The sequence below is a fragment of the Rhodamnia argentea genome, chromosome 3 (genome assembly GCF_020921035.1).
Source record: "Rhodamnia argentea isolate NSW1041297 chromosome 3, ASM2092103v1, whole genome shotgun sequence".
NCBI lineage: Eukaryota > Viridiplantae > Streptophyta > Magnoliopsida > Myrtales > Myrtaceae > Rhodamnia > Rhodamnia argentea.
This window is the reverse complement of record NC_063152.1, coordinates 30,105,137-30,128,947: the sequence shown is the minus strand read 5'-3', so window position 1 is coordinate 30,128,947 and position 23,811 is coordinate 30,105,137. Positions and strand designations below refer to the sequence as shown.

Below are 23,811 nucleotides of genomic sequence, written 5' to 3'. Positions count from 1 at the left end.
AATATTTGGAACTAAATGAGTGCAATGGAAATGTTTTGAATTGAATTGATATCAACGTAATAGGTTTATGGCTTTTTTGTATTTTTCTCCTTGACCATCCTACCTTTCAGTTAAACATTATCGTCTTTTGTATATTGTATACGTATAGTTACTAAATTAACATCGTAAATAGTCAGTCGACCTCATTATACAACGATAATCATGAGTCGGGTCTTTTTGTTATGGTACGTAGTCAATGGTCATACAGTAGCAGATGGCAGCCATGTAATAAGTTTCGTCTATGACTTTTGGCAGCTAAATGGTCAGACACACGTGCTTATTACAGCCAAAAACGATGTCCACTTCAAGGAATTAAATAACATTTGAGCGTAAATGCGGTCCAATGACGATATTTGGACGGTAGTTTGAGGCACCAAAATACGAGAGAGGATGGCCAAATCTCGAGCAAGTTGAAGGGCATCTGTCGACGTCCTTGTCTCTGAAAACCGACGTCGTCGCCGCCGTACGCCATCCCATGCAGAAAGAGAAAGACGATCTGACTTTGACCGGTTGAAGTGATCTCGTCTCAGAGTCTGGAAAGGGAAAAAATAATAAATTACGTCGCGAACCCCGTTATTTTCAAACTATCGATGTCAATATCACGTCATTACAGAAATTTGATGGCTGGAGGTGATACCCACCCGTGTAGGTTTTTATCGGAAAAATTGTCAAAAAAAAAAAAAAATCACCATTTCATTTTAAATATTATCCTCAACTGTTTCATGATTTGCCAATTAATTCAATTCGATCAATTCTAGTCTAAAATCGCTGACGTAAATGCAGATCGTTTTACGTGATGCGGCCCGTTGACGTGAATAATTTCTAATAATATACTCTAATTTATTTTTTGTCTTCCCTTCGTCCTCTAGCCGGTCGCTGAGTGAAGGAAAAAGAAAGAAAGAAATAGATAAGAAAATAAAGGGAAAAAAATAATTAATAAAAATTTCGAATAAATATTAAAATATTATTAAAAATTGCTCATGTCAATGAATGCTGTGCCACGTAAGACGAACAGTTTCATGATTTGCCAATTAATTCGGTTCGATCAATTTTAACCGAAAATCGTTGACATAAATGCCGATTGTTTTACGTGGTGCGGCCCGCCGACGTGAATAATTTTTAATAATACTCTTAATTTATTTTTTTGTCTTCCCTTCTTCCTCTAGCCGGTCGCCGGGGAAGGAAAAAAAAAGAAGAAAGAAATAGACAAGAAAATAAAGGAAAAAAAAAGAAAAGAATTAATAAAAAATTTGAATAAATATTAAAATATTATTAAAAATTGCTCATGTCAATGAATGCCGTGCCACGTAAGGCGAACGGCGTTCATCTTAGCGATTTTCGATCAACATTAACTAAATAGACTCAATTGACAAGACGCATGAAAGTTTGGACAATTTCCCTGTTTTCACTCTCGCGTCCTTTCTATTTCAAAGGTGACGACAAGATCATTTCAGACATGTTCACATGTTGTTTTATGTTGATTTGGAAGAGATCAAAAGTGGCCAAGGTGTCATGTGAATTATTCAACAACATGGAAATAATAGTAATATATTATATGTTATAGGCCTATTATAAGGAAAAAGATCGAGAGCCCTTGATTAAAGAAAGGGTTCCAGTTTGAAAATTACTGAAGAATCCAAAAGGGTATGATTATCTTTCGTGAGCCAGTCACGCAATAATAAACATTTGTTGGTCCAAAAGTCATACATTGCTGCTTATAAATAATTCACGTATACCCATGCAGACTATACGTACACGATTCTGGTTCTTCTGCGTTGAATAAGTTAGTTAATAATAATAATAATAATAAAGCTCAGGAAGACTAGCTCTCCCATTTCTTTGACTATCTCTTCCATGTTTGGACAAATACGATGAATGCATCCCTGGTACGTGTGACTTTGACCTAGTTCAGCTCGCTAAGGAACCTTTCTTTGCATTCTTGATCCATTGGCAAGCCTAGAACAACTAAACAACTCTTAATGGAAATTACTCCTTTAGCTGGTTTTTACATTGCTAACAATCTCACCTCGGTGGCTACAACTCTCGACCCAAGTCCCCCCCCAAAAAAAATTGTCATAAACATGCACATTACAAGACTCCGTTTGTTTCGTGAAAAATAAATTATTTGAAAAATATTTTCCTGAAAATAATTACTCGTATCGCTTGAAATAATTAGTCAATGAAAAATATATCCATTATGAGCAAAAATTCATATCTAGAGATTTTCGTGGATGATGAAAATAATTTTCTTCCATTCATTGTTGTAAGCAATATAAGTAGACATTTTTAGGAAAATGTTTTCTGAACCATTCATTTTCGCGAAACAAACGGAGCCCAAAAATTTGTTCTAAGTGACATGGTAAGCGGAGTCGATTATAACTAGCAAGTAGACATTAAAAAAAAATCACTTCATCTTGTGTGCCTTCAATAGTGTAGATGTGTGTCTTCAATGTTTAGTCGTCCCGGCATGGTGAAGATTGTTATAACTTAAAGAGATGGCCATCTTGAGCGCAGCTCAAAATTTGCATTGGAAGACCATAAATATAGGATAAATAACACAAACAGTCACTACAAAAAAACAAGGTTTTAGTCACGAAATTTGCTACGAAAATTTTGGCAAAATTCGTCGCTAATGGATTTTGCGACGAATTTTGCCACGAAAAAAAATTCGTGGCTAATACGGCGTCGCAAAAATTAGCGACGAAAAAATGAAATTTCGTCGCTAATTTGCGACGAAATTTGCGACGAATGTAGTTCGTCACCAATTTGCGACGAAATCCTATCGTCACCAATTTGCGATGACATTTGCGACGAATTTAGTTCGTCACAAATTTGCGACGAAATTAAATTTTTCGTAGCTAATTAGCGACGAACTTTGCGACGAATAAATAATTCATCGCCAATTCGTCGTGGCAATTTAGCGACGAAAAATTAAAGTTCGTCGCAAATTTGCGACGAAATTAGCGACGAACTTTATTTGTTGCAAATTAGCGACGAAAAGTATTCTTCACTAATTTGAATTTGCGACGAATCAAGTTTGTCGCAAATTTTGTCGATAATTTAATTTGCGACGAATTTATAAATAATTTAGCGACGAATTTTGCTACCAATGTTATTCAATGATGACGTTTTATTAATTATTTAGTGATAAATTTTGCGACGAATATTGTATTAAACGACGAGATTTTGTTTTTATCATACGTTTTTAGCGACGAATTTTGCAACGAATATTGTTCAGCGACAACTTTTGGCGATGAGTTTTGCGATAAGATTGCACACAACAAAGATATTAAAGAATATTCAAAACGTGGGCGGCTGCGCCATAGCTAGGAGAATCTTTTATATATGATCAAGTGAACAAGAGGTCAAATATGCACCATCCAACAGTCCAAAAGGCATCCAATGAAAAATGAAATACTAGCAAATTAGAGAGGACAAATATGCACCCTATTTCAAGAATATATACTAGTAAATACCATGTCAAATGAAAAATGAAATCAAAAGAGACGAACCCCCCTAAAAAAAACACAAACCAATGACTAGCATAAGAAGTTCAATATGAGAAGCAAAAGTACCTACTGAGCAAAACTAATGACTAGCATCAGGAGCTTAGAATTGACATTAAAACTGTCGAAACCTCCACTATTTGATCCTGCAGGATGTGTTTGATAGGCAGGAATTGGAGCCATTGAGGGGACGCTACTAGAAGAGTTTGGGATTGGTCCATTCCCAGGAACTGTAGGAAGGACGTTGAATGCAGGAGGCCTTGGCATGCCATTCAGTTGATGGATAGAGGGAGCACCAAGCGGTGGAACCATTGAAGGCATCGTTGAAGGATTATAGCCTGCCAAAAGAAGAAAAAAACTATAAAATAAAATTCATGTTTCTCCATTTATAGCCATTTTATACATGGGCGAGAAAGAGACATATATGAGTAGATGTAGATGATCCAAGCTTACCAAAATGATATCAAACTATTGATGAGAACATATATGGAACTGCTTGCTTGTCAAAAGATCTCCCACATCCAATGCAATGAGTCAAAGCATTATAATAAAATGGTGTGGCATGGAAAACTGAAAAAAGAAAAACAAACTATAAGTCAAACACATATAAGAATCATGGGTGCAAATAAGATAAATAGAGCATGTACTTATAATAAGGACTAATGAGTACCCAGAACACAATGTTTTTAAATCCACTGAGATGAGTCAAATTGGTTTTGGAAAAAAAAAACACTAATCAAGAATAATATGACGTCGTTTGCCATGTAATGGTTATAATTGACTTGTATGTTAATCAATCGTCCTTCTTGCCTCTTAGGAACTGAATATTAATTTACATGTTTACGTAAAATAAAAACAATGAACCTCTACAAGATGGGTATTATTATGAGTATTTCATTCCTTGGCAACGGCTGCATCTTAATCCTAATTCAGCTCCTCCACCTACTTGACCAACTGAGCAATTTTCAAGGGAAATGGCACACGAAAACCTGTTACCTGTGTCCTATCCTTTTGCTTGTAACAGACAAGGAGGGCCACAACTGGGTAGTCATGAAGTTTAAAGAGAGAAATCTACTAGGGCTTGCTGTCAAACCCCGCCGCCACTAAATTAATGATACTCGTAACCTCAACAGCAGCATCTGACTTCCACACATACAAAAATCACCTATCACATTTGTAGTATGTTGACTATTTGTTTGACCTTTTATTGAACCCCTGCTACTGACTGAGGAGTAATACCAAACATTTACCGTCGCATAAAGGTAAGAACTCGTAATTGGATATGATGACCAGAAGTGCCTCGACAATTCTTGTATGGACGGCCAATGCTATCATCGAGAATAGTTGCAATGACAACTAAGAGAATATGACCAAATTTGCATCAGGAGATATCGAAACCAAATTGCCTTTAACAGGAGCAGTAGAGACAATGTACCTGATTCACAACAAAGCCCTTCAGCATATTCATGAAGTCTGCATGCCTTTCCTTATGTAGCCATTCAAGTTCAGTCCAGTTATTTTCCTGCAATAATACTGCCTCAGTTGAAGGTGACAATGCTAAAAACTGAAAATATACTAGTGGCCTTGCCTTCAAGAAAATATCAAAAACAAATCCGCATATTTCAAATTCAACCTCCCTCTACACAAATAAGTTTCTTAGGAGGTACTAAAGATACCCTAACAGTCAACAGAAGCTTGAAACTCAGAAACAAAACCAGAAAATTCAGCAGCCCTTGCGCTTGTTAAAGCGCCCATCTCTCGGAATCAACTAGTGGAGACTCAATACGATCACACGAAGACGAGTGAATAACAATGCACCAAGTATTCGGGGTAATTCATCACTTGAGAACCTAAAGAGCATGATCTTTTTCCTAACCAGAATTTTCGTGAAAATAAACACAATAGCAGAGAAGAATAAGAAATGAAATGAGGCTGGAGTGCACAGACTCTCAAGGCAAATGTGAAAAAAGAGAACTTTGTAAGCCATCTCGATCAGAAGGACACATAAGGAGCAATGTCATGACAATTGCCTGCATTCTCCTGACTTCACTAGAGTAATGGAACGTTTTGCATCTAGAATTATTTCTCGTATATAATCGTGGAGATCATCAAGCCAGTGGTAGAATTATTGAACAATTAAAAAAAAAAAGCAAAGTTCAACTAAGAGAGATATACTAGGTTAAAGAGCTCTTGAAACACAAATTAGAAGCACAAGGCTTGTTCCAGTGTTAGAAAGGTTAGAGGACTGGCTAGTTAACCAGTTACAAAATGCAAATTATAAGATTTTTCTAATTCCAAATTTAACCAAACACTTGGTCAACCTAAACGTCAAGTACTCTCAATCACAGTAGTTGTCTATGTGTACAATGAAAAAGAGTTATTAGGGGATTGTGATTCCACTAAACAACCTAATTTTCATAGTCATTCAGAAATGCCCATGTCCATATAGACATCTTCTTTTGTTTGTATTTTCGTTAAGAAGATATATATACAACCTACCAGAATAGAGAGCAAGTTTTGTTGATCAAAATAACCAGCAAGGGAAAAACAAAATATTGCATTGAAGACCAGTCATGTTTGATTTCGATTGAACATCTAATTTCAATGGTTCTTTTTGCATTTTCTGCAATAGATAGAACAATAAGCAAATACCTGCGTACTAGTATGTATGTATTGAAAAGAGAACATCACCCCACAACAGGATAAAAACATAGAGCTTTAGGGATAATGAACAAAGAAAGAAGTTACTGAAGTCTGATGAATACAACAGAAACAACATGAAATAGTGATGAATTCCAATAACAAGTAAGCCTTTTTATCAGCAGAACAGCCAGCACAAAAACAAATGATTATCCACATATATTCCATGAAAAAAAGAACAATTTCCAAATTCGTTTCGATTGAAACAGAGCATAAGCATGAGGGATCAATAGCACGAACGTCTTAGCTGCACTCACGAGCTCAGTGACCAAGCATAAGCAATCCGACCTGACATTACGAAATCACCTAAATGGGTAGGTGAGGCATCGATTCCACAATGACGAATTGACTCGAAGCTCAAAATCAACCGCACCCACATACATTTCGACAACCCAATTCGACCTTCGGACACATTGAACGAACGAAATGCGACCCCGAGAGAGATGGGACCTTGGAGAGAGAAACGGCGAGAGAGGCGGCCTTCTTGGCAGTGGCGAGCTCCTTATCGTCCAACATGGAGGCGGAGGAGACGACTAAAGCCCGAGAGGCAAAGGAGGAGGGAAGAGAGTTGAGGCTACTGACCACGTGAAGCCGTCCACCAATTCTCCACGGCTGTTTCGGCAAAGGGAGTCGAAGCGCGGGGTCAATTGGTTGGGGATGGAGAGGGAAAAGGAAAAGAAAGAACGCGGCAAAGATTAGGTCAAAATTAGCGACGAACCTTTATTTGTGGCCATTTAGCGACACAATTAGCTACAAAAAATTTTGCCACGAACGGACTCCGTCGCTAATTAGCAACGACTATTACTTTCGTCGCTAATTTTGCTAAATTCTTCGTAACATATTTGCCACGAAATTTGGTTTTCGCCGCTAATCGCACAATAAGGTTAGCGACGAAAAACATTGTTCGTCGCTAATTTTTTTTATTTATATCGTATTAGCGACGAAAACCATGATCCGTCGTTACATAGTGTTAATTTTGCGACGAAATCAACATTCGTCGCTAATTAGCGATGAACGACAATTTTCGTCACTAACTTTTAAAAAAAGAATTTGCGACGCAAAATGTGGTTCGTGGCTAATTAGCGACGAACAAGGTTTTCATTGCTAAATGCTTAGCAACAAATTTGCGACGAAATTTGGTTTTCGTCGCTAATTGCTCAATAGGAGGTTAGGGACGAAAAACATTGTTCGTCGCCAATTATTTTTTTATTTTTATTTTTATCGTATTAGCGACGAATAATACACTTCGTCGCTAAATTACCCACGAAAATATTTATTCGTCGTTAATTTTAATTTTTTCTTTTTTTATTTTTATTCATAATGCTAATTTCGTGACGAAAATAATAGCGCGTCGCTAATTAGTGACGAACATTGATTTTCGTCGCTAACTTTTAAGAAAAGAATTTGCGACGAAAAAAGACGTTTGTCGCTAATTAGCGACGAAACGTGGCCTTTCGTCGCTAATTAGCGACGAATCCTATTTTCGTAGCAAAGGATATAGCGACGAATAATATTTTCATGGCCGTTTTAGTCGCTAATGTGCGACGAAATTTTTTTTGTGGCCATTTTCGTGGCAAATTAGCCACGAAATATTTTTCGTGGCTATTTTCGTTGCAAATTAGCGACGAAATCTGTTTTGTGGCCATTTTCGTCACAAATTAGTGACAAATTTTTTTTCCGTCGCTATATTTGTAGCTAATTAGCGACGAAATTTTTCGTCACTAATTTCGTCACAAATAGCGACGAATATTACTTTTGTCACTATTTTCATTGGAAATTAGCGACGAACGTTTTTCGTCGCAAATTTTTCGTGGCTAAATCCGTGTTTTTTTGTAGTGAGTCCATGAACTTTGAATCTATGTGTAATATGATCCATGAATCTTTAAATTTGTTTAATGTGGCTTTTAAACTTTAGTCCAAAGTGCAATGTCGTCCATAAAATTTTAATTTGTTCAATGTAGTCGTTAGACTTTTGGTACATGTTCAATTTAGTCCATGAATTGTATAAAATGTTCAATATTATCCCTGAACTTGAATAATAAAAGGACTACATTTAGTATTTTCATACAGTCCAAGAACTAAAATAAACATGTACTAAAAGTTTAGAAATTACATCAAACAAATTTAAAGTCCATGGACTACATTGCAAATCGGACCAAATTATTTGTGTCGTTATCTCATAAATGCGTGTATATACATATATACATATACATATACATATACATATACATATACATATACATATATGTATATGTATATGTATATAACACACCATACAAGTTCAAGCATTCTCGCAGTCCAGGTTGCAAAAAGTAACATAAACGCATATATCTAAGAAAGAAAATACATGTATAAACTATAAATCCCTATATGTAGATGAGCTGTCGAACAATATGACCATGACTTTGGAGGCTTCAAAGATTACAAGTTGTGATCATACGGTGACACGGCAACAACCGCAGGCCTCCACCTCCATGTAATGAGACGGCATCAATAGAACAACCTACTTTGACTTAGCATTACACACTTTGTTGCCCATATCGCATAGAGGAAAATAAAAATAATAAAAAAGGGGTTCCAAAATAGAGACTCGAGTCACATCCTTATCTCATGTGTTGAAATATGTTCGAACTTGGGACTTTTCCATGTTTTCATTATTGGATGAGACTTTTCTTCACACTTATAAATTCATCACCAACCCCAGCGATCTACCCCTCACATATCGGGCCCTAAGTTGGAACATGATATCGGTATTGGGTGGTCTTAGGCATCTTTCAACTCAAAAGTTAGCTCAAAAGATAAGGTTTTCCCTCATACTTATAAGCCGACCACCATCCCCTTTCACAACCGATGTGGAATAACCCTAACATTCATTTATTTGGAACATATAGGTTTCTTTTGAATTTACAGTCGAGGTGTTATACAAACGTTGGATGAATGTCACTATAGTACACACACATGTCACTCATCCAAATTAATCAGTTCGTATAAGACCAATTTCATACGAACTGTGCGCAAAATAACAAACCTTCTTCCACAAGATAGATTATCGAAAATGAACTCCTGTAGATCTGTGGAACAGTAAAGCCCAACTAAATCAAACTCCAAAACCCTATTCATGTCTTAAAATTGTAGACCAGTATGGCAGGAGTTACACTTATTGCAGCAAAAATCGTGTATGCATACAAATCGATGTAAACCAAGTCAAAAAGAAGACTGATCTTAACCGGAGCCTTTGCACGGACCCTCGTGGTTGACTTTGAATTTTCTCACATGCGTGCAACCATATTAGTGGGCCATCCATCTGGTGACGAAAGAGTCGTTCGCTTATTAAGGCACGACGACATTCAAACCATACAAACATCCTTGAGTCAACATAATCACTGGGGTAAAGGAACAAGTAACCCTAGCTTTCACGCCTGTCTCAAGTTCCTTGAGACAATTTACTAAGGATGGGTTTATGTCGTGAAAAATAAATGATTTGAAAAATATTTTCATAAAAAATTATCGGCTTTCTTTCCATAATGCGAAGACTACAACACGTTGTACATTCTGTCCACCACCGTTCTCAACATCTAGTATTGTTAACTCTACTCCATCGATAATAGAGGCTGTTCTTTTATACTTTTGGTTTCATTTGATCTGAAGAGATTTTCTAACAAACCGAACACTGATTCGATCAAGACATTAAGCAAATTCGATGTTGCGAATTATTTGGTTAAAAGTTGGGGCTTCTTTTTCTGTGTTTAATTATAAAATCTTCACATTTGCAAAGCCAATTTATTGATAAAACCAGGATTTGGCATTTGGTTGAATTTGGTTCAATCGAGATAATCAATCTTTTTCAATCAATGTCACCTTCATTTTAGCCAAAACATTGTCATTTGCCATGCATTTTACATGCACCTCGAATTGATTATTCATCTCAATAATCAACTTCTCAACTCCTAATCCTTAATATCACCAAACTATGCACATCGTTTCTCCAACAAAGAGGAAAGCAAAAGAAAGAAGACACTGATTATATGACCATGAGCTGAGGAAACCCTAACGTCGGAATCAGAGATAACGGCGACAGCAGAGGAACGTTGAAGATCCCCGTTGCGACATCACAGTCCCAGGTCCCCGACCAGCTAGACGGCGTCAAAGGGATGTCCCTCCACTCGCTGACATTGGACTCCACCACCTTCTCCTTCTTCACGATGTCCTTGCGCTCCTCCTGCTCCTCACGGCGTCGTTTCTTGCCATTGGCCTGGGCTGCCGGAGGCTCGGTCTTCCCAGCTTCGAGAGGGAAGTTGAGGATCGCCTTCGAGCCGCGGAGCTTGAAGGCGGCTCGGTCGTAGGCCTTTGCGGCTTCCTTCGCGGTGTCGAAGGTACCGAGCCACATGCGTGAGCCCTTCCGTTTCGGGTCTCGGATCTCTGCCGCGAACTTCCCCCACGGCCTCTGCCGGACTCCCCTATAGTGCCTCTGTTCGTTGCGTGCTTGATTAGAACCTTTTCGAACAGTCTGATTCAGCTCGGCAAATCGCAGCAACTCGACTTTGCTCGGCAGCGCGATCCTCAGTGACGGCTTGTTGCTCGATTGCAAGGTTTTTGAGGCCGTTTCTTTGATTATTTCTTGTTTCATTTCAAACTCAAAGAGCAAATTCGATTCGGAGCTCATCGATGAACTCGAATTGGCCGCCATCGGAGGTCTTAAGTCGAGTTTTTGAGGTTTCGCTTCGAAAACAAAGCTCTCGCCCTGGTTTTGCTCGAAGTCGTTTGAGTTGACATCGAGCTCGAAGAGATCGGCGTTTGGGAGGCAATCAAAGTCGGAGAAGGAGATGGAGGAGAGAGACTCGGAGCAAGAGGGTTGGATCGCAGGTCCGAAAGTGATGGAGTTGGAGGATGAGGTGGTGACGGGGGCGGTGAGGTGAGCAGGGAAGGTGGCTCCGATCGGGGAGGGTTCGCCGAGGAGGTGTTGCTTGATGAGTTGAAGCCTCGTGGACACTTCCGCGCTCGACGACATCGCCATTTCTGACGGAGCTTCGTGCACACGGGCTGTGGATGTTGGATGAGTGTGGAGGAAGAGAGAGTGGAAATGAGTATTTGTAGAAAGAGAAAGGGGTTGAATTCAAACTTTGGAGGATCTCTTTCGTTGAGTGGTTCCTCCGCCTCTCCTTCTTATCCTCTCTCTCTCTCCTTTCGATCATTTTGTGCCGGTGGATCAACAGCTCGAAGTTTGAAAGTCAAAGTGGCCTTCAACGGCCACGATCGTTTTGCAATTATATTTTTAGAAAGAACGATTGCCGGCCGCAATCACCATTTCTTACTCAAGTTCATATAAAGATTTTGTTAGCATGACAGTATGATAGTATAACGGAAAATTGTTAGTCGTAAGATCAAAAATGGGTCTCGTCATGGTTGCTATATATTTTTTGCCATTCATAATACACGTGGTTGAGATTGTCTTGTTATACTGTTACAATCTCAGTTTCTCAAATCCCTTCATATAATTAGAAGCCTTGAACAATTTACGATCCAATTATTCCATTCAACATTTGCGGATTATATTCCTTTATCAGGGTTGAACAAGAAATGAAAACTTCATAGTTGGTTTTTACACCATTGCTTACGATCTCACCTTGCCGGCTACAACTCTCAACCCCGAGCCCAAAAGAAACTCGTGGAAACAAGCACATTACAGAAGTTTAGTCTCACTAAGATGCTAAGCGGAGTCGATTATAACAAGCAAATAGACCAAAAAGAAAAGGGCACTTTAACACGTGTGCCTTCAACGTTGTAGATGTATGTCTTCATGTCGCAGAAAATTTACATGCTTGCACATATCTAAGAAAGGGAAATGTCAGCATGATCTGTAAATCTCTATTTATGCGTGATCAGTCTAACTATATGAACATGACTTTGGAGCTTCAAAGATTACAAGTTGTGATCATAAGGTGGCCACACAACTACCAGAGGCCTCCATATAATGACACGGCATCAATAGAAGAACCATCTTTGGCTCAGTATTACACCCTTTGTTGCCCATGCTGCATACAGGAAAATAGAAATAGGTTAAGAGAGAGACTCGAATCACGTCCAGATAGGGGAAAGTATCAAAAAATTCTAAATATATTGCATTAGTATCAATTCAGTCATAAATCTTTCAATTGAACCGATTTAGTTCTAAACATTTTCACATTTTATCATTTGAGTCCATCCTGCTAATTTTGGCCGAAAATCGCTGACATGAATGCTTGCTATCTTACGTTGACGGAAATTGCTAACGTGAACAATTTACAATTCTGAAAAGTATACATATTTTTTAATCATTATTTATTTATTTATTTTCTTTCATTTTGGAAGGCCATGGGCTAGGTGGCCCTCACCCAGATATGGCAAGAGCCTGAGCAAGGACTGCCACCCTTGCTAGCAGCCAAGGATGGGCTGCTGGCCTTCAGCCAATGGCCAGCGAGTTTCGCCACTAACCCTTGTGCGGCCAAAATGAAAGAAAAAAATGAATATACAAAAATCGTCAAAAATTAAAATAGTATTAAAAATGTTCATGTCGACATCAGTCCTGCTACATATAATGGCCAATGCCTACGTTTTTTGTGCTTTCCCCCATCCAGACCTCACTTGTCCACATACGTTCAAAATTCCCATTTCTTCATTGGCTCTTAACATATAGGCTTCTTTTGACTCTAAAGTCTATATATTATACCCACATTTGATTAATGTCACTATCACAAAAGTCTTTGAACGCGCACATGTCACTCATTCAAATTAATCAGTTCAAACGTCCAATTTCATACCGAGTACAAATTAACAAACCTTCTTCAATTAGATATATTAATGAAAATCAACTTCTTTAGAATTGTGGAATAGTAAAACCCAACAAATCAAACTCCACAACGCTATTCAACTTTTAGAGTTGTAGACTAGTATTGCCCGAGTTATTCTTCATGAAGCAATACTCTTTTATGTAGAGAAAATTACCACAAAGTTCTTAAATATGGGGCAATCGACACTAGCATCTCTGTGAAGCATAAACAACCAAGTGTTCCGAAGAGGAAACTAGTTAAATTGGGCAAGCATTCCAGTTTCATCCATTCAAGTCCTGGGAATGTAATCTTCTCCACCGTGCTTCCCGGCCATTCTTCCTCTGCAATCACTCCTTCCATTCAGTCTTAAACCTCTTGATTTGACTAGTTTAATCTTATACCTTTTGACAATTTTCCAATTTACTCGTCATTATTTTTATTTTTTAAATTTAGTCCTAGACATTTTGCCAATTTAGTCATCAATCTTTTTGACAATTAGTCTATCCGACCAATTTTGACTGTCAATCGCCGATGTGGCAATCTAGTTAGTGTTGACTTTCTTACTAGGAGTGTCGGGGGGAGGATCGGGTATCATGATAGTTGACCCGAACATAAATGAAATCACGATCTACCCTACCCGATACCCGAGTTGCATATGTCTCAAATCTTCAGGTTGGGCCAATTCAAGATTCGGGTTTTCGTTTTCTTTTTCTCCTTCGCATCCATTGTCCCAGCAATCTCTAAAGACGAAGCACATCCCTATCGTAGACCATTGCTTACTAAAAACACCAAACATGTGCGCTTAGGGTGTCAATCAAGGAGGTCGGGTTCGGGGCTCGACTTTTGAAATTAGAGAGAGAGGGGTGCAATCGATGGAGGTTAGGGTCAGCGGCGCTCGTACTTTTAAATAGGGAGATTTCAAACAAACAAAAAGGCCAAACAAATTCAAAACCCGACCCAAATGGTCAGAATACCATACACTTGGCCGTTACCCGAAGAAGACCAAGGCCCAACCCTAAAAATACCCTAAATTTGTAGGTAATGTCGGGTCGGGTGGGGTTAGGAATGGCTTTTTTGACAACCCTATTTTTTACGTGGCATGGCCGACAATAACATGAACGACTTATATATTTTTAATTATTTCTGAATTTTTTTTCTTTTCTTATTCTCCCACCTTGAGTCGGGTATTGTCGCCTATTGGCTGGTGAGGGCCACGACGCCCTCGCTCAAACCAGGAGAGGGCATCATGGCCCTTGTCATCCTAGAGTTGGAAAAAAACAATAACTAAGAAAACTTAAAATATCTAAAATATTACAGAAATTGTTCGCGTCAACGCCATCAATCCGACCATGCCAAAATTAATCAAAATGACTAAATTGTCAAAAGATTTAGGAGAAAATTGGCAAAGTTAAAAAGTTTATGACTAAATTGATAAATCGTCAAATAGCTTAGGATTAAATTGGTCAGATTAAAAATTTTATGACTAAATTATCATAAGTATAATAAATTTAGGACATACAAGCGATGTAAACCAATTTGAAAAGAGAGTGATTTGAATTCATACTGTTTTGCACAGACCTCTGTGGTTGTCATCGAATTTCTACACATAAATGCAACGATATTAATGGACCATCGATATGATAACAGAAAGGACTTGGCTAAGCTGACCATCCCCCAAAAAATGACAGTTTGACAGTCACTTCATGGCTACAAATTTGATTTGTGAAAATTGGTCACTTGCTGATTTGGTTTCAGCATTTTGACTCCACATTTATTTTCTTTTTTCACTTTATGTGTTTTTATTGTAAGCTAAAATTGGAAAACAAAATATAAGAGGGCCCACACAAACAAGATTCTAATGAAAATAAAACGATTACATGGATGTTGTTCCAAAATAACGAAAAAATTCCAAGTTGAACTTTGCTTGGGTGATAGTATCGTCACTCAATGGTGCAACTTGAACCGTGCATGTCAGACATGGACTTTTGGCCGACAAATACATCATGCAGATATGTGGTGCGCACATGTCGGACGTAGACTTTTGACTGACAAGCATATTTCACGGATATGCGGTGCATATATGTTAGACGTGGATTTTTGGGCGACAAGCGCATCACGCGGATATATGATGCACGTGGGTCCACACTCTTACGGACTATCATTTTAGCTTTTCTCAATTCTTAATAACTCAAAAAAATAAAAACGTAATTATCTTGTACACTTTGTATTCTAATTTTACCTTACAATAAAAGGCATAAAATTAAAAAAAGAAAAAAGGAAAATGGGGAGTCAAAATACTGAAACCGGATTAGCAAGTGATTCGATTTCAATAAATCAAGTTTGTGGGGCAATACAGTGACCATCCCACCGTCCGACATGGGGACGGTCAGGTAAACAAATTCCTAACAGAAAAGTTGAACTTTTGATTATCAAGGCATAATGAAATTCAAACCACATTTACATCTTTTGAGTCAATATAGTCACTAGGGTACAGAACAAGCAAGCATAACTTTCGCGTCGTCTTAAGTTCCTTGAGACGATTGTTAAGGGTCCATTTACTTCGCAAAAAATTCATGTTTTGGAAAATATCTTTTTAAAAATTATTGCTTGCATCACTTACAATAATGACTGAACAAAAACTATTTTTATCGTCTATGATCATATTTAGACGTAAGTCATTGTTAACAATAATTTTTTTTCATTAACTAATTCTTTCAAGCAATACAAGAGATCATTTTTAAAAAAATATCTTTTACATCATTTATTTATTGCGAAACAAATGGAGCTTATATGCTATGAGAATTGCTTGGTCAGCGAATTCAATGTCTTAAATGGTCATTTGAACGTTCTTCTGTGCTCGGACCCAAAAAAAAACAAAGGTTCTTCTGTGCATCCTTTATGCGCGTAGATTTGTTCCAAGGCAGGAACTGATCAAGGAAAGTCATTATTACTTCTTTACGTTTTTATTTATCTGAGTAGACAATGCACTTACTTATGTCGGGAACTCTTAAGTTGGCACGTTTCAACTTTAGTAACTATACGCACGAGGAAAGCTTGCGATACATTTAAGTAAGATATATCATCAAGAGTCATACCATTTTTAAAGAAATATTTACAAAAGGCCATAAATAAAAGTTCGCGTATATTTATAGCTGCGCCGTGCCGCCGCCGTGGCATTTCCATAATGCGACGATAGTCAATATTCGGTTGGATTTAGTTTCAGTCTCGAGAATCGATTTTCCATTTTCCCCAAGTGTTTCGATCGATTAGTTGCCTTCGTTTTAGCCAAAAGATTGGTCATTTCCCATGCATTCCATACACATCAAAATGATCATTCATCTCAATAACCATCTTCTTAACTATCAGTCCTATCATCAGCAAACTGTGCACATCGTTTCTCCAAACACAAAAAAATAAAAGGCGATGAAAGAAAAGACACTTGTCATACGACCAGGAGCTGAGGAAACCCTAACGTCGGAATCGGAGATAACGGCGACAGCAGAGGAACGTTGAAGATCCCCGTCGCGACATCACAGTCCCAGGTCCTCGCCCAACTAGACGGCGTCAGAGGGACGTCCCTGCACTTGCCAGCATCGGACTCCGCCACCTTCTCCTTCTTCACGACGACCTCGCTTTCCTCCTCCTCCTCCTCACGGCATCGTTTCTTGCCACTGGCTGGTGCCGCTGGAGGCTGGGGCTTGCCGGCCTCGAGAGGGAAGTTGAGGATCGCCTTTGAGCCGCGGAGCGTGAAGGCGGCCCGGTCGTAGGCCTTCGCCGCTTCGATCGCGGTGTCAAAGGTGCCGAGCCAGACGCGCGTGCCCTTCCGGTTCGGGTCTCGGATCTCCGCCGCGAACTTCCCCCACGGCCTCCGCCGGACTCCTCTGTAGCGCCTCTGTTCGTCGCGCGCTTGATCCGAGCCTTTTCGAACCGTCGTCTGATTCGGCTCAGCGAATCGCAGCAACTCGACTTTGGTCGGCAGCTCGATCTTCAGCGACGGCTTCTTGCTCGGTTGCGAGGTTTTCGAGGCCGTTTCGCTGGATGTTACCGGCTTCGCTTCGAACTCGAAGCACGATTCCCTTTCGGAGCTCGTCGATAAGCTCGAATCCGCCGGCGTCGGAGGGATTAGGTCGGGTTGTCGAGGTTTCGCTTCGAAACTGAAGCTGTCGCTCTGGTTTTGCTCGAAGGCGATCGAGCTGACGTCGAACTCGAAGAGACCAGCGTCTGGCAGAAAATCTAAGTCGGAGAAGGAGACGGAGCGAGAGAGCTCGATCGCATGTCCGAAAGTGATGGAGTTGGAGGATGAAGTGGTGGCGGTGGCGGTGAGATGAGCAGGGAAGGCGGCTCCGATAGGGGAGGACTCGCCGAGGAGGTGTTGCTTGATGAGCTGAAGCCTCCTGGACACTTCAGTGCTCGACGGCGTCGCCATTTCTGGAGGAGCTTGGGCAGATTGAAGCTTTGAGTGAGTGGGTCAGAGAGAGAAAGACGAGAGGGATTGAGGATGTTGGATGAGAGTGGAGGAGAGAGTGGAAATGAGTATTTATGGGGAGAGAAAGGGGTTGAATTCAAACTTTGGAGGAGCTCCTTCGTTGAGTGGTTCCTCCGCTTCCCCTTCTTCTTCCTCTCTCCTTCTTATCCCCTCTCTCTCTTGCTTTGATCGTTACGCATTTTGTGCCGTTGGATCAACTCGGTGTTTGAAAAGTCAAAGGGACCGTCAATGGCCACGATCGTTTCCGCAGGTAACGTTCACCCCAGGTTTTTTTTTTTTTTTTGTCGCGTACCGTGCAATTTGTAAGAAAGAACGATTGCGGTGACCTTGTCTTCCTGGAGTTGATGGTCAGGAGGAAGGAGCCTCTTTTTTCCACTCCTTTCTGACGGTGGGCACGGTTCAATAATTCAGAACAGTGCAAGTTGCATCGTCTTCTTAGGATTCTAACTTCTAGTTCCATCCTAGAGGAAAATGGTCACCGCGTAACGATTAATTAGAAATCGCTCGTCTTTTATCGTAAATCATTGTGGGGATTGCCCGGGGTGATATAACGTGCTCCAAAATAGTGAATGATGATATGTCATGCGTGAAATTCACTTAAAGCTAAATGCGCTGGAAATCGCCCGATTAATCGTTTAAGCAGTCGGGCGAGTATCTCCCTTACCCGACATTTGAAAATGTATGTATCTCCCTTACCCGACATTTTTTCCTAGTCGAGAAAGCTAAATCGACAAACCGATGATCCCGAGGATCAAAGGAAGTCGATTTGCAAGACCCGAGTTAATCGGTTGCGGGATATGGTTGTGTGACAAAGTTAGGGAAACTTGTCTAAAAAGTCATAAGCTTATTGCACTTTTGCCAATTCAGTCGTGAACTTTTTAATTTTGTCAATTGGGTCATACATATTTTTACGTTTTTCAATTGAGTCTATTCAACTAATTTTTGTAGGAAATTACCGACGTGAATGCTGGCCGTCTTCTATGGCGTGGCCAAATTTCTCGTGGTTCTAGAAATATGTAGTTACAACCCAAAAAGTAAGAGATTCACATGTGTGCAAGCCTTAATGTATGCGTCAACGGTGGATGAAAGACAAATCCAAGAATTGGATGCAACGCAATGCCTGCGTTGATAGGGAAAGGTCCATGTGCGCGTGAACGAGAGAAGATAAGATAAAGGGCATAGAATCGAAGATTTGGTCGCGGATGCAAAGTTGTTTCATTCACAAGGCACGTAATCTCCCCCTCTTCCAAGACTTCGATCGCTTCCCTCTGTTTCTTCTAGATACTCTCTCTCTCTCTCTCTCTCTCTCTCTCTCTCTCTCTCTCTCATCATATGAACGCCCCAAGCAAGTTGCCAGACAAAGTGTGTTTTTCTTACGATACCCGCCTCGCGGAAGCACGAGTTTCGAGGATTTCGCGTAAGATTCGAGCTATTATAGTGCGCAATCCATTCGTTAAAGTCGCGTCGGGCATGATCTGCAGGGGGGCATTGTGGCGGCGACCCTCGCTAGTTTTCCCCACAATTTGTTAGTTGGAAACCGACGTGTTTAGCTAGAATTAACATAACTGCCTCCGATTCGGGAGGATAGTCCGACATATGTATGTCGGGAGAATTACTAAGAACGTCTTAAATCTATTACAATTGTGTCAATTCAGTCATAAATCTTTTTTTTTTTTTGCCAATTCGGTCTTAAATCTTTTACATTTGTGCCAATTCAATCCTTCCGGCCAATTTTGGCAAGAAAATGCCGATATGAACACCAGCTGCCCTACTAGGAACTAGAAGAACCGATGTATCTACAGGAACTAGAAGAACCGGTACAAACACCCTCCCCTGCCGTAATTGTACATGCTCCCGCAACAATAACATATTTCGGTTCGGGCATTTGCTCATACAATCTTTAATCATGTGAACGGAGTTCACGTGCCGGAAAAAAAGGCACGAGAAAAGTAAACTTTTCTTCGGGCAAAAGATGAAAAAAGAACTTATAAAACTCGAGGTTTCTTGCTGAAGCGGGCATTTTCTTTGCAACAGAGAGAAAATTCCACGAGCCTCTCTGATCTGAAACCTGCATTATTGTAATGTTTATTATGGCTTTTAGATCTGGGACGTCACGAAAGGGTCTTCGGTTGAATAACGGGAACAGAACAAGCTGCGGTCCATTCTTGCTGTTGTGCATAATTAATGATTTGCTGTTGGGCCCGTCGTCTCCGACAAGTTCTCCTTTCCTTCCTCCAAAGATCGATTAAAGAAATGCGGAATGGGAGGTTAGTGCCTGATTTGGTAAGCTGTCCGAAAGCATCTCGCCATCTGATCTTTGTCCCCAGGTGGGACCCGGGAAGAGTGTGGAACCATCATTCATTAATTCGGCCCCGCCGGAGCCGGGTCTTGCTGTGTACAGCAGAGAAATTGTCCAATTGATCCGGACGTCGGCATTCCTAAACTTTTCAATTTTGTCGATTCAATCTCAAACATTTGCTCGAAACTCTAATGTAGTAACTTTTGGTCAATTTTCGCTGAAATTGCAGGTGCGGCGCCGAGCCACGTAGGACGGTCTGGGGACAACTAGATCTCCGCGTCAGCTTTTTCTGGCGAAAGTTGATTGACGGGACTACATTGAAATTCACGCGAAGGTTTAGGAATGAATTAGCAAATTTGAAAAGCTTAGGAATGAATTGATATCTATACAATAAGTTCGGAGCTGATTGAGCAATTTTTTCTATGTATTGCCCTAGTTGCTAAGCATTTGAAGCAAAGTGACAACATTTGAGGAACATGTAATTAGGATGCACTCATTGTTGGAGTTAGCTTGAAGTATATCATCATCAATTTTTTTTTTTTTTAAAAAGAAGCCCAGTACAATACGTCGAATTCTTTAAACACTAGGCGCGAGGGCGCAAATTCGATTTCGATTTGGTATACCCTTTTAGCCCGGTCACGAGAAAATCCTTCCTTACTCATCTCTCGAGAATCGGCTTGGATGAATTACGTTCGATTGGACAGGTACGAAGACGGTGGCCTTAGCGGATATGCGAAGGTCGGCTCTAAATACGGTTCGACCCCCGCGGAAAACCGGAGAGCCTAATTTCCGAGGCCTAAAAGCGGCGAGAGTTCCTCTTTCAAAGCTAATCTCCAACCTTTCGTAATATCGGCAAGAGAAGCAAGGTCAGTGAACCCGTTTTAATTTGTCAAACCCCAACGTGCAACTAAGTTGTCCTTGTTGACCCTCTCGCCTGAATGGCTAGCGCGAAATTGTCAAAAACGACGAATGGAAAAACGCGATTGCGGCGTGCCCAAGGTTTCAGCCAGTGTAATAGATTGTGCCGTTGAAAATTCGTCCGCTCAAATTAGCAAAACAAGCATTGTCCAAGATTTGATTTGTTGACTGTATTTATGATTACACCGTCAGGCTAGCAGCTTTCAAAAAAAAATTACTTCAATATAAAATCATGTCGAACTTGATGATCCCATCAGAAGTGGCAGACGAGACCCATATATAGAGGCATTGAGGGTGAGCACCGGTCCCGGTCCAATTCAGAAACTGTATCGAATCGGACTGAACTAGCCGGTTCCGGGCAATTACTTAAGTTTTAGGACAATTAGAGCATCTCATATGCACTAATAGCTTCCTAATATGTGCCCGATTTGAAGTCCCTCTCGTGCCTCCATCGCTGTTTATTCCGACACTATACTTGATAGGTGTTGACACCGAGAGTAAAAATTGGGGACGAACATAAAAGAAGCTGATGGATCAAAACAGACCATATGCTTAATCCATAAGGTCCACTAGATAGAATGTCTAACAAGCTCATAGGTGATAACCATAAGATTAACCCAGAAAGCTCACAATAGAATATGCCTAAAGTGCTCACAGTCGTCGATCATGTGTTTCATATGGATAGAATATAAGTGAAGTCGGAGTTCGTAACACGTAGCAGTGGTCGTTCGAAAGATGAAAGGAAGCGGAAATTGGAGTCCATAAGGATCCATCGATCAAGGGGTAACTATAACTAAAAGATCGACAACATTTACGGATCATTTCTAAAGTAGCACGCAAATCAAGAGACAATTAGAGATTCTTGGAGACTAAGATCAAAATACATAATGAAATGTCCCATTGAACTGGAATCAAAGTAAAGTATATGTAAAGCATATCTCTGAACACACTCAACAAAGAAATGACGCTACGAACAAGAATCAAGAGACATCAAAAATCGCGAGAAGCCCATTTCAAGTTAAAATCATTTAAATTAAAATTTGTCCGAGTTCCAATTAAATTCAACTAAGTTTTTTTTTTTTTTTTTTTGTAAATTCTAAGACTTTGTCTTTTATTGTAAGAACTTTCTAGCCCTGTCTTGTAAGTTTTTGACTTTCCCTGGGCACTTCAGCGAGGCATATTAAATATTACTTATTTTTTTTATTTTAAGTCAAATTTATTTACACATAAAATAATCAGAAAAGGTGCAGAAAATGGGCCTAAAAAAAGGCATACGCCTTTGAAGCCCATGGATTTCGAGTCTAAATACTGACTTTTGGTATTACGGGACTCGTAATTCCCCCCGTTCTAGAGATTCAACAGTCCCTTTTGATCCATGTTCACTAGTAGTGTGATTGAGTTCTAAAACTTTCGAAAAGTGTATCGAGCCCTAAAACTTATCAAATCGAAACAATCGAGGCATTCTATTAATTCCCTCCAATTTGGCTAACAAAAAATGCTGACGTGCCTTTTAAAAAAATGTATATATTTTCTCTCTCCAACATGGCTAAAACGACGTCGTTTTGATCCAAATTTATTTTTTAATTTAAAATTATTTAAATTAATTTTTAAAAAAAACCAGCTTGATAATTGACAAGTGCTTTTCGACCAAAAAACAAATTTTTATGACGAGTGCGCTTCGGTTCCTATTCTCGGCCCATCTTTTCGTTTTCCGGTTACTTAAGACATTCTAAAAATTCATTAGCAACAATGAAGCGTTGTTCACTAAAATGTTCAGGAGCCCCTTTCACAAATTCCATGCCAACCACTAATCGATAATAGGGCCGTATGCCTATTAGCTATTGCCCTGTTGATGAGAAGAAAATAATAAAAAAACGAAAGCGAAAAAGAAACGAACCCCGAGCATGTGGGTGTCCGCACACGTGTGGCGACTTGTTCATGAGAGAGACCCAAAATAGAGAACCGGAGACCATTCAAAGTCAAAGTCAGGTTTGACCGGGGATGGTCAACTTCATCTTCAAAGGTTTTACTCGGCCGACGTGGCGCTGCCCCCCTTCTTCCGCCTCGTAGATGTGTATTCTATATCGGACGGCAATGAATGTGCTTTGAATATTTTTTCCGCTTCACTTGATCACATGATTATGATCGCTCTCCTAATCTTTCAAATAATCAAATTATGCTCATCACTATACGACTTATGAATTTTCCGACAGCATCCCCCCAGGCAGAATTATGAATAAGGCTATTAATGGGCGGGGAATACGATTCGTCGTCAATGAGATTCAAAGGCGAGATCTGGACTTCTCTTTTCCCCGAACGCCGAATACCCATTTCAAATCCACATGTTTTAGTTCATAGTCAAAACGGCGGAAATAACCAAATCTTTTGTGGCGATCAAGTTTGCTATGAAACCCATTTGCACATGTGGGAGTGTCATCACGTGCCTGAGATCGACGATCCAATCACAACCTTTTTTGGGTAGATGTAGACGATGTCAAGATCTCCATGAAGACGAAATGGATTGGATGGGAGGTCACCGTCTTCTCTTTTGGAGCACACTTAGGTTAAAAAGGGCCACAAAGGGAGCCTTCCCTTCGAAAGGAAATCTTGGAAAATGATTCGTGTCGCAAGTTGCAACCATCCCTTCCTCACCAACCAAATCAAAAAGTTACCAAAGAAAAGCATCAGCACCACTTAAAATTGAAATCACCAACTAAACGCTAATTCGATGCAAGAAGAGGCCAAAATCGACCGCCCGCTCCTTCCAAGAAAGGACATGAAAAGGAGGGAGCCTCGCAAATTGGTGGAGTGGGCCGCCACCACAATATCTTAATGTGGGAATTTTGACTTCGTGTGGAAAGACTTATCCACAAGAGAAATCACAGCGAATTGTGGCTAGTGCCATTGCATACACAAGAGCTTGAAAAGGGTTTAAATAAATTATCTCAACCATGAATGATGTCGCGACCGACCTCGGTTTATCGAACCATTTCGTGAATGTTTATCGAATTGCAATCATGCGACATAACTTAGCTTGTCGAACTTTTACATATCGTT

The 23,811-nt window shown here is 39.9% G+C and overlaps 2 protein-coding genes across 2 annotated transcripts; both read right to left on the bottom strand.

Annotated features, from left to right (window-relative positions):
* Window positions 1–10,228: 10,228 nt before the first annotated feature.
* LOC115743061 (ethylene-responsive transcription factor ERF105-like) lies at window positions 10,229–11,319 on the bottom strand. The gene has a single exon (XM_030677653.1). The coding sequence runs from the start codon at window positions 11,257–11,259 to the stop codon at window positions 10,267–10,269; it is 993 nt and encodes a 330-aa protein (XP_030533513.1). The 5' UTR covers window positions 11,260–11,319; the 3' UTR covers window positions 10,229–10,266.
* A 5,158-nt stretch (window positions 11,320–16,477) lies between these two features.
* LOC115743062 (ethylene-responsive transcription factor 5-like) lies at window positions 16,478–17,581 on the bottom strand. Its single transcript, XM_030677654.2, has one exon. It carries the CDS (start codon window positions 17,475–17,477, stop codon window positions 16,494–16,496), a length of 984 nt encoding a protein of 327 aa, XP_030533514.1. The 5' UTR covers window positions 17,478–17,581; the 3' UTR covers window positions 16,478–16,493.
* Window positions 17,582–23,811: the final 6,230 nt, after the last annotated feature.